Source organism: Priapulus caudatus, unplaced genomic scaffold (assembly GCF_000485595.1).
Source record: "Priapulus caudatus unplaced genomic scaffold, Priapulus_caudatus-5.0.1 Scaffold6, whole genome shotgun sequence".
NCBI classification, from domain to species: Eukaryota; Metazoa; Priapulida; class Priapulimorpha; order Priapulimorphida; family Priapulidae; genus Priapulus; species Priapulus caudatus.
The window spans coordinates 30,747-43,895 of record NW_014577067.1 but is presented as its reverse complement, the minus strand read 5'-3'; the positions used below and the strand labels follow the sequence as shown (position 1 = coordinate 43,895).

The 13,149-nt window shown below is 42.8% G+C and overlaps 2 protein-coding genes across 3 annotated transcripts in view; one reads left to right on the top strand and one right to left on the bottom strand.

Moving 5' to 3' along the window:
• LOC106805437 (protein MMS22-like) overlaps positions 1 to 3,158 on the bottom strand; it is a 27,275-nt gene extending 24,117 nt beyond the window's left edge. For both annotated transcript variants that reach the window (XM_014807020.1, XM_014807027.1), the window contains exons 1-4: positions 3,050 to 3,158; positions 2,762 to 2,931; positions 2,342 to 2,451; positions 1,895 to 1,979 (exon numbers count right to left, since the gene is read on the bottom strand). In XM_014807020.1, the coding sequence (XP_014662506.1) occupies positions 1,895 to 1,979; positions 2,342 to 2,451; positions 2,762 to 2,931; positions 3,050 to 3,136 (452 nt within the window). In that variant the 5' untranslated portion in view covers positions 3,137 to 3,158. The remainder of the gene's footprint in view (positions 1 to 1,894; positions 1,980 to 2,341; positions 2,452 to 2,761; positions 2,932 to 3,049) is intronic.
• A 3,316-nt stretch (positions 3,159 to 6,474) lies between these two features.
• LOC106805027 (probable aminopeptidase NPEPL1) overlaps positions 6,475 to 13,149 on the top strand; it is a 17,694-nt gene continuing 11,019 nt past the window's right edge. The window contains exons 1-2 of the mRNA XM_014806498.1: positions 6,475 to 6,546; positions 7,268 to 7,464. Coding sequence (XP_014661984.1) covers positions 7,315 to 7,464 — 150 coding nt within the window. The 5' untranslated portion in view covers positions 6,475 to 6,546; positions 7,268 to 7,314. The remainder of the gene's footprint in view (positions 6,547 to 7,267; positions 7,465 to 13,149) is intronic.

Genomic DNA, 13,149 nt, shown 5'->3' with positions numbered 1-13,149 from the left:
TTCTTGACGATCTATTCCCGCGCTGGCAAACTTTTATTGTGGTGGAATTTAATCGGGGCGGGGCGGAGGTAATTTAAACGGGGCGCAACGATTGAAACAGGGGGGAGTTTTCCCAAACGGGGCGCGCGCCCGTTTGCGCAACGTAGGGAGAACCCTGTTATAGTACAAAATACATACACAATAAGTTTTTTTTTTTTTAAATTATATTGAATTAGGCATCCAGTTACGATTATTTTCCAAAATTCATCCGATGTAAATTAGGTTACCTAATCAGACAAAATATCTTGATGACATCGGCAGCTTCAGCAGCTTTAGTTGTCTCAGAATTTAACAACCTACAACAAAATGTTCATCACCGTTTTAATGTGAATATATTTCCGTATATGTATATACTCGTGTATAAAATTAGGATCCTTTGTTGTCCCTGGGTCAAGATACTTTATTCTTTTTCTAAAAGATTAAGTAGCCAACTTCGAACATGGACATCAGATCCTGCGAGTATTATCTTATTCAATATAATATATAACTTGTAATTACCTTGTTTGCAGTTTGTAAACATATATATAAATATATCTTGTTGAATATGATTAACTATAGTCATAATGATGCATAGGTTCACGATAACATCCAATTAATGGCTCACCTGCTTTCTGACGAAAATTCTCTTATCGAATATGAATCTGTAAAATTATATAAAACATCTGTAATACATAATGACAGACGTTCTATAAGTATATGATGAGAGATATAACTATGAGTACTGAACTGAATTACCAGGCTATGACTAAACTAGATATACAGCAATTATTTCACAAAATTACACACTATAAAACAATGAATGGTTTATTGGGTTTAGTTGTTGTTATACTTTGATTTACCTTCATATATATCATCTGTTAATTTTGCTCTTACATTCAGTGTTTTGTTACTCTATAGATATGCTCTTTGATATTACTATTGATTACTCGTTGTCTTAAAATGTGAGTTGTGTTCATATCATTATTACTTGCTTGTTGCTCAGTGATACACAGTTAGGGGGTAGCTGCTTTGTAAAGGTCTAGTGTCTGAAAACTATTACTCTTATATATGTTGTTAGTGATTTTAAAACTTCTTTCAAATGTGCCTGTTGTAGTACTGTACTTTTGCAATGTTATTTCTAGCTAGTTACAACTTTTGACATTTCTAATTTTAATTTGTGTGTCATTATTCAAGATTTCCTCTGCTTTCATTTTCCTTGTTTACTTAAATTAAAGTTTGTAATGTTTTTCACATGGTATCTGCATATATATTTAAAATTAGAGAAGAAAAGCACTGGTCAAACTTTCACATTCTATACTACTGCACTATTACTATCAGGGCCGTAGTGGCCGCCACGGCAGCACGGCACTACCGTGCAGTAAAAAAAATACATGGGGGCTCGGGGCGATTTAGCCCCCGAAATGCCAAAAAGAGCCCCGGAAATGCCAAAAAGAGCCCCGGAAATGGCAAAAAGAGCCCCTGGAAATTTGCATAGAGTTCAATGCAAACCAAATTTCAAAAATGAGCAAAATCCGTTGAACCTGAACTGACTAATGGCAATTCCCATTTTTGCCAAAAAATTACCGTGGCTCGAAAGTACGTCGACTGGCGTGCTTCAAAATAGGACGTTTAATATGGGAACATAGCAGTAACAACTATACCCAATTTCAAAAATGTGGGCCAAACGGTTCCTGAGTTATCGTTGACCGTAGCGAAATGTTGACGGACGAACGTACGACGGACGACGACCCATGGCAATAGCTCAGCTTGACGATGTCAAGGTGAGCTAATAAAATCAACTGATGCTTTCTCGTGACGTGGAAACCAAGTCTTTTGTAAGAACTTCTCAACGATGCTATAACAGTAATAATCTCACCTGTCAATAGCTTGTGTCAGCACAAGCAATACCTTCCTGAGTTCCTGGTCACGGCAGCAGCTAAACACCATCTTGAAGCCTTCACCTGCACAGCAGACAAATCTAAACACAACTGACAATGCTCCCATCTCAAATAATCTGCATAAAGTAATACATAGAAGATAATTAGAAATTGAGCACTACTACCATGCATAGTCAGAAAAGCATAAGGCACAATACAACATTCACAAACATTGATCCAAATAGGCCATTAGGTAGACTGTAATCATATACTAGTAAACGAACCAGTGCTAAAAGGTACATGGTACAGGTACACTACAGCAAAGTACGTTTCTCCATTAAAAAGTCTTCAGTACATGTATTTGTATTTGAATTACATACAATACATTTAATAATAATAATAATAATAATAATCATGTGGCTATATCGAGGTTAGTTTCTTGGTACCTATCAGTGCGGGATGCACAACTCGCAACTCCTCTATTCCTTCCAGGTAAACTGCAATCTGGTTGTACCACTGGTGGCGTCGGCTATCACTGCTTGCTACACTTATCTCTCTAGAAACAAGAAGATCATAAGTTTACCAGATCCTTTACAGTTGGTTAGATTACATGGTGGCCTAATACTAAGTGAGTTGATAACATTCACGTGACACAGAAGACTAAAGTCATTTTATACCGATAGGCAACAGAAGGACATTAACAATCCAACTGTAATAGAAACAGAGAAAAGACGTTTTTTACCGTTCATAGCCATGCGCATTATCAGGATCAGGGAGGTAACTCACTTTCTGACGTGACATATTAGTGATGTGAAAAAGTTGGTGGGTTTACATCATATTCTAAGTAATAAGTGCAACTGATTTACCTGCAGGCAGCTGTAAAATACAATGACAGCCTGTGTGCTAGGCTAGAGGCATCTGTTTCTTTCTCTTCATTGATAAGACAGAGCACAAAGCATCCTCTGATCACCAGGCTGCTAACCGATTTCTCAGTTAATGGACCAACCATATCAAGCAAGTCAACTATCCTAGATGTCTGAAACATATTACGATAAAAGTAGGTGAGATGTTACAGAAGCTACCACCGAGAGATTGGCACATATTATTATGCACAAACATGCTAACGAAGTAAACAATACGTCTTATAAACTCACAACGTCCTCTGTGTCAGTCACCAGGGCAAGAGTAAGGAAGAGATTCAACAAATTGCACCAGCCTGCCTCGGTCAACTCCAACATCATACGATGATGAAATTTGGAATAAATTCTGTAACAGACAATTACAGTTAGTCGAATACTTATCCCACAATATTATTAAATATAATATCAGGAGTAGATAATAGGGAAGGAGTGTGACTTCAATAGACAAGGGAAATTCGTCATTTACTAGCCTTAGAATACCTACGATTTACTATGCGTACCAACTTGAGCTCAAATCGTTCACAGTACATTCGCCTAGCATCGTGCGAAATTGTTTCCTCATATACACCCGCGATCCGGAGATACAGACTAAAACGTACGACACGATTATCCATTCTGTTGCCATCAATCCGAACGTATTGTCTGCCTGACTTGAAACAAAAGGCAGCTACTAACGCTCGGCGATGCGATGTGGCTCGCTGGGAGATTGGACATCCTGTGGAATTCTCATGTCCTCAGAAAATGTCTGATATCTGATCTTTCCCCCACTGCCCTTTGCCCTGTAACCTCCAATTTTACACTGGTGATGGGTTTCCTCCCCATCACACTATACATCGAATATTAAGAGCGTAGGTCGAGCCATTGAGATTTGTGCCGGAATTCCGTATTTCCTCCTATACCTTAAGTTAAGGGGGAAATATTCACATTGACACATCTTGACCTTTGACTAGCCCCGGAAATGCCAAAAAGAGCCCCGGAAATGCCAAAAAGAGCCCCTGGAAATTTGCATATAGTTCAATGCAAACCAAATTTTAGAGTGCTATTTTCATCCACGCGAGCTTGAAAAGTAGCCCCCGAAAAACAAATTATATTTTTTTCCCTGCTGCCGTGGCACTATTTTGACAAAAAAAATTGTGCAGGGAACCAAGGAGCAACATATACCAGGGAGATGAAACCCCCGGGGGGGGGCACTCACCCCACATTATGGTAGGTATGTGCCACTGCGAAGTCAAAAATGGGGGGCTCTAGAACTAACTCAGACCTGAAAATGAGGGTCTCTGGAACTAATGTTTGTTGAATGTGGTATGATCTGGAACTGGCTATGTTCGAAAATGGGGGTCTCCGGAACTAGCTAGGATTTCGTTGAAATTCAATGCTATGAAACTGGACACGTTTAAAAGAGGGGGTTTCCGGAACTGTGGGGGGAACAGTGATTTGCTTTAAAATCTACATTCCTCTTTGAAATTTACAAATTGACCTTTTAAAATGATCAGAATTGGTTGCTTTCAACATAGCCTGAAAATGCAGGAAATGCCATTTCCAGGCTCTAAATTTCAAAATTTTTCGGGAGGAGTACCATGCCTGCCTGTGGCACACACCATAACCTCCACTCTTGATATCATCACTGGGTGATCCTACATTTTTCTGCAGTAGCACATTTTAAGGGGGCCACTACGGCCCTGACTATTAAAGTAGTAATTGGTCACTTTTAGTTGATTTCAAATTCAAGGTCTATTGATTTCACTTATTTGAATGAGCATATTTTTTCTGCAGAGTCAGACTCCACTGTGTGTTTGTGGTAGTGGTGGCTGGTGCCTGGTGTAGTGGTGTCTGATGGTACTGCTAGTGCTACTGCCACTGGCTCTGGTAGTGGTACTCGCAGTGGTACCCCGGGGGCACTCCATATATATTGTATGGTAGGTACGTGCCACGGTTGATCGCGGATTTGGTTATTTCGGTCGCGGATTGTTTTCGCTTGGCCCTCGTAAATGAATTGGGAGCTACGGTGTCTACGTCCTTTTTGTGCTCTTTTAGGCGGGTTTCAAATTTGTGGCCAGTTTCTCCAATGTAACTTTTGTCGCACATCGCACACGGTATCTTGTAGACACAGTCCGTAATATTGCGAAGGTTCGTATTGTCCTTCGGGTGTACTAATTGTCTTTTTATGGTCTCCAATGGACTGACGCCACACCCGCATTTCTGAGGTGACGCTGTACTAGTACTACTATGTCCGTGACCCCTCTGACATACTGTAAGACAAACATCACCTTAGGTTCCTCAGTGGTTGTTTTCCTATTGGTTGTGGATCGTTCCCGTGGAGTGTTCATCTCTTTGGACACTTTGTTAAGTGCCTAGCTCTAGTAACTATAGCCTGCGTACGGTTGCCGCTGGCTGCGCCAGCGGCAACCGTACGCGGGCTATCGTTACTAGAGCTATTAAGTGCCCAATTAGGGTAGCCACTATAGTCCGAGTTTCCTCTAACCAATGCCCACACCGACGATTTTGGTGGATTTAGTGTGGTCTAGCTAACCCACAGGCCACACCAAATCCACCAAAATCGGATTGGATTGTGATCAAATTAGATCGTGTGGGCATTGGTCAGAGGAAACTTTTTAACTTGGACTAGGTAGTCACATTTACCTAACGGCTAACGCGTCCTTGTCCTTGATCGCGCCTCCACTTTGATGTGCTGAATTACCGGAGCCACCTAATTCCATCTCTCAAGTGGTATATTACTACATACTATTTTCAATTTTGTAGGGAGTGCCCCCCAGGAGTGTCAAGCGTGGTACTGCCGGTGTCACGGTCTGAGATTGCACCGCATGCCGGGAGCCGGGTCACGGGTGCAATCTCAGACCGTGATACGGGCGGTGTCACACTACAGGCCTGCGGCAACTGTACGCGGGCTATAGTACTACTACTACTACTAGAGCTGAGAGGGTCTATGTCCCCCGGGGTACTGCCGGAACGTACCCTGGGTACGGTCCGGTATATTGGTACTATCTTATATGTCGCCTACGCCTACTCCCTAACCCGAACCCTAACCCTAACCATATCAAATAGTGACCAGGGTACGTTCCGGTATACCAGACCGTACCCAGGCCGGGCCTGGGTACCGTTCCGGCAGTACCCTGGGCCTGGGGGACATAGACCCTATGACTATGACTGAGCACTACTACTACTACTAGTACTACTACTTAGTACTATAGAGCTAGCAGTGTCATTGTCACTGTCGTGGTACTAGTCATGTGCAAGTCTAGCTCTAGAACTATAGTCTAGCTCCAAGAAACGGTATTGGCAGTGGCACCACTATTGCTAGCTAGGGTTAGAAAACCGACGTGTAGGCTATATTGTGACGTTACCAGGTACTCGTTAGCCATACACTGATACAGCATGGTCAGGTTAGTGCAAGTCTAAGAGTAGAGTACTAAGAGTAGAAGATTCTAAACTTGTTTCTCAATCCTTAAATTATTTAATAAATGCACGTTACCATTGCTTGGCGATAGCGGTGGGGTTAGGCTCTCAGACATATTACACAAATAATCTTGGCTCTGCGAAGCAGCTAAGTACCATCTACACAATACCAGCTGATACAAGAAGATCTACACAATGATAGCCTTTTATTTTTTAAATTCCCGGGAAAACATTGAACAAGTGAACAGCAATGACGTTATTGTCTCGCAGAAATTCGTCTCGCGTTATCGCATAGAGTCATAGACGGTGGGAGGCTGGTATGTGTAGAGACTAGAGTGTCACTAAGTGTGTAGTCTAATTAATTAGTTGCATTTTATTCTCTTAGAATATTAGAATGCGAATAATTGCAGAAATAAGTTAAAATGCATTATTACGGACTAAGATCCTAGCAGATTTAGTCTACTGCTTCTACTACCACTACCAGTGGCAGTGCCGTTCGCTGTGTGAATGTGAGTGACTCGGTGAGATTGACGATTGTTTGGCCTGTCTCAGTGTCTGTCAGTCTGGTAGTGTACTATGTAGGAGTGAAAGTGAAAGTAAACTCGTCCTTTACTGGCTTCAGCCGCATTTGCTACAGCCTACAGTACAGTAGCTCCAAGAAACGGTATTGCTAGGGTTACAATATTGTCCATTTGTCCATTGATAGACAATCCGTCGCACAGCCTGGTCGGTCTAACAGTACAGGAGCTTGTGCTGATAAAAATCGCGACTGCGGCCACATGATCATATGTATGATGTAATCATAGTGCAAAAACTGTATTGCAAATTGCAATGCTGTCCAATCTTGAATCTATACACCAATACTGGCAATAGTCAATACGGTACACTACACCTACGTAAAAAAAAATTTGGAAATGATATCATTTATTGAAAGTCGTGTGATAGTGAACTACGAATGTAGACTAGGATTCGCAATTCTCACGGTTATTGCATGATTGTATGTGACGTACGTGTGTTCCCTCTACATGAATGTTTCAGACTGTCAATCAGCAAGTGGCTCAGGCGATCACCTCCACACCAACAAGATGACAAACATAGTTTTGAAGTATTCACACTGTCTTACACCTTGCGATCCTCGTGCTAACCCTGTACTCATCATTGGCCAGCTAAAGCATTTGAATCGGCTTAGCTATGAGACTATAAAATGCAAGTTAGAGCATCGGGTACCAGAAGAGGTATAGTATACGTTTATGTTCACTCTTTTAGCTCAGCTGACGAAGTCAGATAAAGCTTGACGTACGTTCTTGATATTCGGAGGTCGGTGGGGGGGTCATGAAAAGGACTTGGCATGGCGAATTTGGGGGGTCAAGGGTCAAAGGTCAAGAGGTGTCAATGGAGGGGGAATATTTCCCCCTTAACTTAAGGTATAGGAGTAAATACGGAATTGCAGCGCAAATCTCAACGGCTCGACCTACGCTCTTAATATTCGATGTACAGTATAGTGTGATGGGGAGGAACCCCATCACCAGTGCGAAATTGGAGGTCACAGGTCAAAGGGCAGTGGGGAAAGGTCAGATATCAGACATTTTCTGAGAACATGGTCTAACGGACTGAGTGCAACTTTTTTGTTTCATCGCTGACCTACCATTTTTATCACTTTATTGAAAGGACCATGAAATGTACTTTCTGCTGACGTGCGAAGAGTTATAAGTGTCTGATAACCTTTTGACCCTCAAGAGGAGGATTAAACATGGATTTGTTGACTGTTAACAAAGGACTAAACTGCTTTTGCTATTAGAGCCCCCTCCACTCCCCCACCCTCCCCCCACCACCACCACTACGCTTGCGCTCGTGGCATATCCATGATAACATGTTAATATAGCAAAATCAATAAAGTTACACAGCTGTATCTTTATTACTGTACTACGGGTATAGCAGCAAATCCTATCATAGATTTTAGATCTGTATTAGTAGTATCCTAGATATATGCTCTTGAGCGCGAACGCGGTGGCGGGAGGGGCCCTTGGTTTGGTTGCCAGTGAGTTTATCAGAAGAATACCTGGCTACAGTACATGTCAGTTGAGCGCTGTCGCTCTGTAGCACTTGTTTCATTTCTGTCGTAAATGAAACTTTAAATTAATTGCAGAAAGACTTTATTTCTTTTAAGGAATTATTAGTTGAATGTATTCCCAATGAAAGATATGTTGTTTTGCTGAGGTTGTTAGCGTTTCTGTAGCAGATTTGCACGAGGCAAGTGCACATGCCCGTGAGCACTATACGAATGATGTCTAGTTAATAGTTAATGGTTTTGCCTGAAATTTAAGAGAGGTTGCAGTCGTACATGAATAGGCATTCCTACCATCGACCTTCCTCCTCAGTGATTAATGCTCTTATCGCCCGACTCGATGCCAAGATAATGACCGTTCTATTTCAGATTTTGTTGAGCATAATTAATGCAGGTCCATAAAGCCCTCGATTGTGGCGAGGGCATATGTCTGTTTGTCGAAAGTGTACATCGGTCAACATCTCGGCCGTTCAAGATTGGCTGGTCGACCTTCAATCACGCAATGCAATGACATTGTCGTGTTTGCATTGGCTTGAAATGTAATTCAATGCGAGGTAACGTTTTGTGTAAGCCCAATGTACACCATTCGGGTCCGTGAACTGATATGGTTCGTCGAGCAAAGTACGTGTCAATAACCAGCCGAGTTTGTTCACGATTTATAGCAGTGCAGCCTGTGATCACTACCACCCTGTTCGCGATTATGGATGTCTACAACCGTGTACAATATTGAGGGTAGGCAGGGTGTCGCATGCAAGTACAAGTAATGCAATACATTATGAGCGTTGTTTCGGGACCGTGTCGACTTACAGTAGATAGAGCGATCTCGTACAAATCTCTCTGTGTTGTCACTCACAATACGTGCTATCAAGTTCAACCAGCATCACTCGTGTAGTGTACACATGGGTATGTTAAAATTAGATTCTGTCAATGGTGAAAGTGTTCTCCAAACTTAATCGAGCTCAGAATAGAAAGGTGGCGTTACGAAAATGAGTGCACTGACTTACAGGTGCCAACCCTAACATGTACCGAAGCTAAATGGCAACGTGCACGACGTGTGTTAACGGTCTCGTGAGAAACAAGAACTGTCATCATGTAATCACAACAAGAATGCAACAAATAAAATGGCAATCATTACAGATTTAGGTGGGAAAAAACAATGTGCGCGTGACTGGCATATTAGCATTACTGTTGACACTTACTGTTATGCAAGCCATACTATAGTATACATGTACTGTAATGGTCGGGGAAAATGAGAGGACAGTCCAGACATGGGAATTTTCTGCCGACCACCTGGGTCATTTTTGAGAAACGTGCAAATCCGTTGAGATATTTTTTTGGGGGGGGTGTAGATGTGGGTGGGTGGAGGGTGGATTGAACCCTCTTGTGTGTCCCGCCAACAAAAGTCGAAGCAATTGCACTGTTAATTAATTGAGAAGAAATAGCGGTCTCGTCTACCTTCTCGATACAAGCGGTATTTATTTTTCGCGCACCGTTAGAAGCATCGGAAGAATCAAATTCATTGTTGCTAAAGACGAGTTGGGATGCCTTGGGCATCCAGTGTTCAGAGTTCTTCAGATCATCCATTCCCATGCCTGGAACAGTCAGGAAGACTATTGGGAATCCTTACTTTAATGTTATTGCATTATATATACCAAGCATCAGTCGGTTATAATCAAACTTGTATGGCTACTCAGGGGAATTAGCAATAGTAGCCTTTATAGAAAGGTGGCCATTCTGTAAAGCTGAGGCGTGTTCAGGAGACCGAACGCTCGCGAGCGTTTGCGCGCAAATTCAAAACGCTGTTCGTTCAGCGCGCGGGTTGTTTACAAGATGGCGACGAAAAATCTGGCGAATGCGAATCTAACATTTCTGACGTCAATTTGCAATCTATTTCAACTTTATTTCATTTTTCATTCATTCATTTACTTCTAAATTCAATTTGTATCAATTTCGTCTGCTAATTCGTTTAACAGTACTTGTTCGAAAACATTAAAATCTCGCGATTAAAATCTGCTGAGTAACCCTCAATGGGGGCTGCCATCTTTGATCAAGCGAGCGCACAGCGAGCGCTCGTGTGTCGTTCAGGAGGCGCTGCGTTCGTTCATCGAGCGATCGCATCGAGCGCTCGCTCTCCTGAACACGCCTCTGGTCTCACTGTGTAACTGCCACTTCACGTAAACACCAAAGTTTTTTTCTTAAAGCCCAGGTGGCGACTCTGTAGCGGTGGCCACTGATGCAAGGTTATCGATGGTAAAAAAATGTGCTACCACTGATCGGTACTTGATTTTGAGCCTTGAGGCCTTGAGCCACGTATTTCAGAACAGTCTTATCTGGCCGTGTCTACGTGCGTGTTTACAAGTGTTCTACGTACGCATTCACAAGTGTTCTATGTACGTGTTTGCAGGTGTTCTACGTACGTTTTCACAAGTGTTCTACGTACGTGTTCGCAGGTGTTCTACGTGTGTGTTCACAAATGTTCTATGTGTGTGTTTACAGGTGTTCTACGTGCGCAGGGTGCGAAATTAACACGAGTCCGGAGTCAAATACTCCCTGATTTTTTGTCGGACTCCCTGATTTGACATATATGCAGGAGTGCGTGTGACTCGCAAAAGGTTGAAAGCTTGTTTCGTCGCCCAAATACGTCACAGTTTCGGCTGTACAAAATTTAATTAATTTTGTTTTTAATAGGGTTAGGGTTATTTTTTAGAGTTAGGGTTAGGATTAGGGTTAGGGTTAGGGTCATAATGCACCTTAAAACAGGAGTTTGGGTTCGTATGGACGTGACGTCACTCACTCATGAACGAGCGACGAAGCAAGCTTTCAACCTCTTGCGTGTGACTCCATGAAAATTCTGCTATACTAACTACTTAGTTCGTTCCAGAGCACGGCTACGCGGAATTGCCGTATTTTTTCAGCAAATGTCCAAAGACAATTTGGCAGACGTGCAACTGCATGAATCTTCAAAATAAGCACACGCGTTATTACCTCTGCCAAGGGGTTGGCTGGAGGTTATGTTTTCACCGGCGTTTGTTTGTTGGTTTGTGGGTTTGGGGGTTTGGGGGTTTGTGTACAGCCTAACTGGAAAAGTTATGGACGGATTGTCATAAAATTTTCAGGATCGGTCACAAATGGGCTAACTTAGAATTGATGAGATTTTGGTGGTGATCCGGCTCCAATTAATTAATTAATTAATTAATAAAATTTTCAGGATAGGTCAGAAATGGGCTACTTCGAATTGATTACATTTTGATGGTGATCCGGATCCAATTAATTAATTAATTAAATTCTCAGGATAGGTCAGATATGGGGTAACTTAGAATTCATTACATTTTGGTGGTGATCCGGGGAGATATGTTTTGTTGTGTTGTGCTGTATTGGGTAGTATTGTGGCGTTTACTGCATTGTGCTGCGTTATATTGAGAAATTGTTGTGTGGTGTTGTTGGGTGGTGTTGTATTGTGTTGTGTTTACTTCATTGTACTGCATTGCATTTTGCTGTGTTGCATTGTGTTGTGTTGGGTTGTGTTATTTACGGTATTGTACTGCATTGTGTTTTGCTGTGTTGCATTGTGTTGTGTTGGGTTGTGTTATTTACGGTATTGTACTGCATTGTGTTTTGCTGTGTTGCATTGTGTTTTGCTGTGGTGCGTTGCAGGGAAATTTTTTTTAATTTCCCGGGGGCTTTTTTGTTGCCCCCAGAACTTAACAAATTCCGACGGCTACTCCTTTCAAATTTCCGCAGCTATTCTTGTTGGCGACCCTTCCGTGGACTACTGCTTTCCCGTCGGCTATCTATTTTTCAAAATTGTCCTGGGCTGACTCTCTATGCACTTGCAAGTAAAACCTTGTGTCTATTCACCAAAAGGTTTCAACAAACTGCGTGTTAGCCTCGCCACGTCTGTGGGCTAGTGGCACATTGCTGGCTACCGCTTGCGTGCCCTGCTGCCTAGGGCGGCACTTGATTGAAGTATGGGGAGGGGGGGCGATGTGCACTTGATTTGTTTGCAGGTCGCGTGGGGCAATGTTGATGGGCACGCGCTGGTGTGGAGAGAGGGCGACAGCAAAACTCTTTCGCTGGAATTGGAAAATCTTCGGAATTGGGCAATTGCTAGCGCTGGAGCGCCGAGACACTGGCTCAGGCATTGCGGATTTGCAGGCAGCTTGGCAGCTGCGGCTGGCTTAGTGTAACGGCAGTGGCAATGCATTGACCTTCCGAAGCGTGCGATTACGAGGGGCGATTTCGAACCGGGCATTTTTAGCTCTACTTGACAATCGTCAAGTTGAGCTATTGCCATGGATCCGTCGTACGTCGGGGGAGGGGGGGGGGGGGCGGGGGGGGGGGGGGCGGGGCGTGCCGTGCCGTCGTCAGAGCATTGTTTCGGTCAACGATAACTCAAGGAACCGTTGACGCCACACTGTTGGAAATTGGGTGTAGTTGTTACTGGCTATGCTCCTATATGGAAGCGTCGGCTATTTGAAGCGAGCGCCAGTCGACGTAACTTCGAGGCCACGGGCATTTTTTGGCAGAAAATGGAATTGCCATTAGTCAGTTCAGGTTCAACGGATTTTGCTCCATTTTTGGTAGTGAATGAATAAAACGCTATGGGGTTTTTTGATATTTAACAAAAAAAATTATGGGCGCAAATTTAGGTAGGGTCTTGCAATTATATAGCATATATATAAACCACAAACTAGTGTGGTGTCAGCACTGCGTGCTGTTGCGTTTTTACAAGATTTCCCCTTGACAAATATCTTTCAGTGCAAAGTTGGTATTTCCTGGCTCCACTCATGCGCGATAAAAGCGTCTATATTAGAGTATAAGATTTACAAACATGTCGGAAACGCAGCATAGACCG